Source organism: Cebus imitator, unplaced genomic scaffold (genome assembly GCF_001604975.1).
Source record: "Cebus imitator isolate Cc_AM_T3 unplaced genomic scaffold, Cebus_imitator-1.0 Scaffold281, whole genome shotgun sequence".
Classification (NCBI taxonomy): domain Eukaryota; kingdom Metazoa; phylum Chordata; class Mammalia; order Primates; family Cebidae; genus Cebus; species Cebus imitator.
Window position 1 is genome coordinate 1,544,468 of NW_016107596.1, and position 4,776 is coordinate 1,549,243.

Below are 4,776 nucleotides of genomic sequence, written 5' to 3' on the forward strand. Positions count from 1 at the left end.
GACAAGAACTACAGAATCACAGCCTAGTACTGTAATTTGTAACTCCTGTCTAGGTTTTCTCCTGTTACAGGTTAGAAATTATCAGAAAACAAACAAACAAAGCACAATTTCAAATTAAAAGCTGTCTATACTTAAAAGGTTACAGATGCTGGGCTCACGTCTAGTCCAAACTTTTTGGGAGGCTGAGGCAGGAGGACTGCAGGAGGAAGGATTTAGCCCATGAGTTCAAGGCCAGCCTGGGCAACATAAGAAGACCTTATCTCTCAAAAAATAAACATAAAAAGCATATAGCAATTTCTAAGAAAATTAGATGCCCTTTAAAGTCAATAATGAAAAAAATATCACATATGGAAATAGTATTTAATTTACCATACCTGCTTCCATATAATCTATAAGATATACACCAAATTAAATGAGAATTTTTTTTTTTTTTTTTTTTTTTTGAGACAGAGTTTCGATTTGTCACCAGGCTGGAGTGCAGTGGCACAATCTCGGCTCACTGCAACCTCTGCCTCCCGGGTTCAAGTGATTCTCCTGCCTCAGCCTTCCAAGGAGCTGGGACTACAGGCACATGCCACCACACCCAGCTAATTTTTGTATTTTTAGTAGAGATGGAGTTTTACCATGTTGGCCAGGATGGTCTTGATCTTTTGACCTCATGATCTGCCTGCCTTGGCCTCCCAAAGTGCTGGGATTACAGGCATGAGTCACAGCGCCAGGCCAGAAGAATTCTTTATAAAGTTGTATTTACTGTAAAGTTTTATTTACAGCTAAGAGGGAACACACTAGTTTACATGAAAAACAGGAAATTCATTTGCCTTTCTTAAGCTAAATAATCTACATTTAATATCAGGCATAAAGAAGATGTGTTAAAGGCTTTACTGGATGATAGAAAACCTTTTTCAAATGGAAATGTAGTGTGGTTCCTGGGTTTAAATGTCAGCATTGGCCAGGTATGGTGGCTCACACCTGTAATCCTAGAACTTTGGGAGGCTGAGGCAGGCGGACTGTCTGAGCTCAGGAGTTCAGACCAGCCTAGGCAACATGCTGAAACCCCGTCTCTACTAAAATACAAAAAATTAGCCGGGTGTGGTAGCATGCGCCTGTAGTCCTAGCTACTCAGGGGGCTGAGGCAGAAGAACTGCTTGAACCCAGGAGGCAGAGGTTACATTGAGCTGACATTGCGACACTGCACACCAGTCTGGGCGACAGAGTCAGACATTGTAGCCAAAAAAAAAAAAAAAGTCAACATCATCAAGCGAAGCGTGAGCCTTACCATAGAGAGTAGGGTGTAAGAATAACTCTGCCTTTGTCATAGAAATGGAAAGAAAACTGACTCCCCACAGGGTGGTTGGCAAGATTAAGTGAGTACCTCATGGAAGGTGCCTGGCAGCTTGTCAGACATAGAAACCAGATCCACATTAGTTAACTCTCACCTCATTCCCTGAGACCATACTTGTCCAACTGGCAGCGCCGTGTGGCTTTGAATGTGGCCCAACACAAATTCATAAACTTTCTTAAAACATTATGAGATTTCTTTGCAATTTTTTTTTTTTAGCTCATCAGCTATCATTAGTGTTAGTGTATTTTATGTGTGGCCCAAGACAATTCTTCCAATGTGGCCCAGGAAAGCCAAAAGACTGTACACTCCTGTGACTATCCTTAAGTGTGGTTTAATAAAACAAAGGTATGGCATGTAAGTTAACAATACACAGGAGCTATTTTAGAATTTGCCAGAAGAGGGTGCTACATCCAATGCAAATATCTAAAGACAACAGAAAGGCAAAGGCTCTAAACTGAAAAGCAGTTTCCTCCTTTGACTGATCAAGCAGAAGTGCTCTGTCAATCTTTCGAAGTCTGTAAAGACATCTGTGTTAGAGCACTGAATCGCTGAAAAAATGTCATCTGAGCCAATCTTGAATCCTTCTGATTTTAGCACTCTAGAAAAGATCTCAGAAGTTTTTTTTTTTTTTTGAGACAGAGTCTTGCTGTGTCCCCCAGGCTGGAGTGCAGCAGCATAATTGGCTCACTACAACCTCCATTCTCAGGTTCAAGTGATTCTCCCCACTCAGCCTCCTGAGTAGCTGGGATTACAGGCACCTACCATCATTCCTGGCTAATTTTTGTATTTTTAGTAGAGATGGGGTTTCACCATGTTGGCCAGGCCACTCTCCAACTCCTGACCTCAGGTGATTCACCTGCCTCGGCCTCCCAAGTGCTGGGATTTCAGACCTGAGCCACTGCGCCCGGCCTTGAAAGAGATTTTGACACCACCTCCCCATCACACACACACATTTTAAGGCATATTTATGGCATAAGGAAAGAAATGTGCCTTGGAACCATGAGGTTGGTGTGAGGAACAACAAATTAATATATGTGAGGCCAGGCTTGATAGCTCACGCCTGTAATCCCAGCACTTTGGAAGGCCAAGGCGGGTGGGTCACTTGAGGTTGGGAGTTCAAGACCAGCCTGACCAACATGGTGAAACCCACCTCTACTAAAAATATAAAAATTAGTCAGGTGTGGTGGCAGGCTCCTGTAATCCCAGCTACTCGGGAGGCTGAGGCAGGAGAATTGCTTGAACCCAGGAAGCGGAGATTGCTGTGAGTGGAGATCATGCCACTGCACTCCAGCCTGGCGACAGAGCAAGACTCCATCTCAAAAAACAAACAAACAAAAAAAACACTTCATCCTTCCTTTAAGAATAGACAGGAATAAAGATTTTGTGTTAAACAAAAGTAAAATTGAAAACAAGGGGCAGAGGAGAACAAATCTTGAAGACTGAAAAAAATGCCTAGAGAAAATTTCCTGGTCACAATCTTTGCCTTTGTTCCAGTCTGAATAGCAGAGCGTGCCCTCTGTTTGAAGTAGGTGTCTGCATTGGCAAAGAGGTACTAGTTGTACTTTTCTCTTCCTTTCTTCTGCCATTGTGAAGGGATGAAAAGAAAGTAAACCTGGTTCCATTTCTGATAAATGATAATTATATGCATTTTCAAAGACCAGCAAATTACCTGGGCTAAATGCCATTTCTGGAAGCTTCACTTCGAAGATGATGCTGTGGGCAACATCTCTCGCCCCCTGCATGGTACGGTCACGGAAGCAAAGGACTTCAACAGACTGGAAACTGCTACTCCTGTTGTCATGCCCGGATTTTTATTTATTTATTATTTTTGTTAAAAGGAAGGAAAAGAAAAAGCTCACATAAGAGCTTCAGCAAACCAGTTGGAGAGAATTCAATGCATTGTAATTATGCCCCTCTGACACCCAAGGGAGATGGTCTTAACCTTTTTGAACATATTCATATTATTGTTTCTCTGACCAGTGTTTAGAGGCTGAACAATGAACTGGCTGAGGTGAATTTTATATTACAATCATATTGCATATAATTCTGACAGATCTTTTAAATGCAGGGAAAAAATGCTCACAAGACATTTAGAAAAAAACCTCTAAGCAGTAGTACCTCAGTCAGTAGTTAGGAAGTCCATTTGCACTTTGTAGACTTACCACCTGAATAATTGTGGATTGTCTCCCTCAAAGGACAATCTGTAATTTGTCTATCTTCGTATTTTTAAATAAACATTTTTATTTAAGTAAAGTAGACACAAAGAAAATTACACAAATCCCAAGTATAAAGAAGGCTGTCTCATGCCTTCTCTCAGTCATTAACCACTCCCTTCAAAAGTAACAACTACTCTTAGTCCATACATTGGTTTTGCCTGTTTTGAACTTTATATAAATGGAATCACAGAATATGTATTGTTTAGGTCCACCTTATTTCACTTAATATTAAGCGTTTAAAATTCATTCATGTTGATTTCTGTTAATAGTTCACTCAGATTCACTGTAACATGTATTTCATTGTAAGGGATATACTATAAAAATTATCATTCACTTCATTATTGAAGAACGTGTGGGTTATTCCCAGCTTTTGGTTATTAAGAATAATGCTTCTGTAAACATTCTTGTATATGTGTTCTGCTTCTACCTATGTATGTATTTCAGTGAGCAATCTACTTGAGAGTAACACTGCTGAGCCATAGATATTTTTAATTTTGATAGATACTGCTCAACGTTTTTCCAGCAGTATTTGAGAGTACTGGTTGCTCCACATTGTTGACAACACTTGGTATGGACGTTTTTGTTAAATACTTTTGGTGGATATGTAGAAGCATCTCATTATGGTTTTAATTTTTGTTTCCTTAATGACATGATACTGGGCATCTTTTCAAATGTATACTGGCTTTTAAGATATCCTCTGTTTTAATTATTTTAGGGTTAAGAAAAATGGAGAATGACAGCAGTAGGAAAATCCTATCTGAAAGCAACCCAGACAGCTAGAAGGGAGGGCTACAGAATTTGTGTCAGGACCTGTGGCTACCAACTCTACCATATGCTAAAACATCTTTAGTACAGAATAATCAGAGTATGTGGCTCCCTAAGAGACCTAATTAAGCCTCATATGGAAATTGGATTATGACTGATTTACTGATTGCCTGGTTTCCATGCCCAAAATGAAAAAAAAAATGTGATTGGGAAAACAGAGATACAGATAGAAACAGACACATTGTAAAACACATACTGACAGAGGCAGACAGACAGACAGACAAACACACACTCTTGTAAATACCATCTGTGGGCTGCTAGGACCAAAAAATTCCTCAAAGGCCATCCAGGGTACTGGGCTAAGTTACAGGGATCATATACACCAATTGTTATCTGTGAACAAAAAAGACTTTCTGAGTGAGTCGAGTATCATGTCAGCTTCACAATACAGAC

The 4,776-nt window shown here is 40.1% G+C and overlaps 1 protein-coding gene across 5 annotated transcripts in view; it reads right to left on the reverse strand.

Moving 5' to 3' along the window:
• Positions 1–4,776, reverse strand: part of ATG7 (autophagy related 7) — a 272,173-nt gene that overhangs the window by 210,925 nt on the left and 56,472 nt on the right. For 4 of the 5 annotated variants that reach the window (XM_037728838.1, XM_037728835.1, XM_037728836.1 and 1 more), the window contains 2 exons: positions 4,628–4,716; positions 3,012–3,133 (listed from right to left, as the gene is read on the reverse strand). The exons of the other annotated variant lie outside the window; for it this stretch is intronic. In XM_037728838.1, the coding sequence (XP_037584766.1) occupies positions 3,012–3,084 (73 nt within the window). In that variant the 5' untranslated portion in view covers positions 3,085–3,133; positions 4,628–4,716. The remainder of the gene's footprint in view (positions 1–3,011; positions 3,134–4,627; positions 4,717–4,776) is intronic. 5 annotated transcript variants of the gene reach the window in all.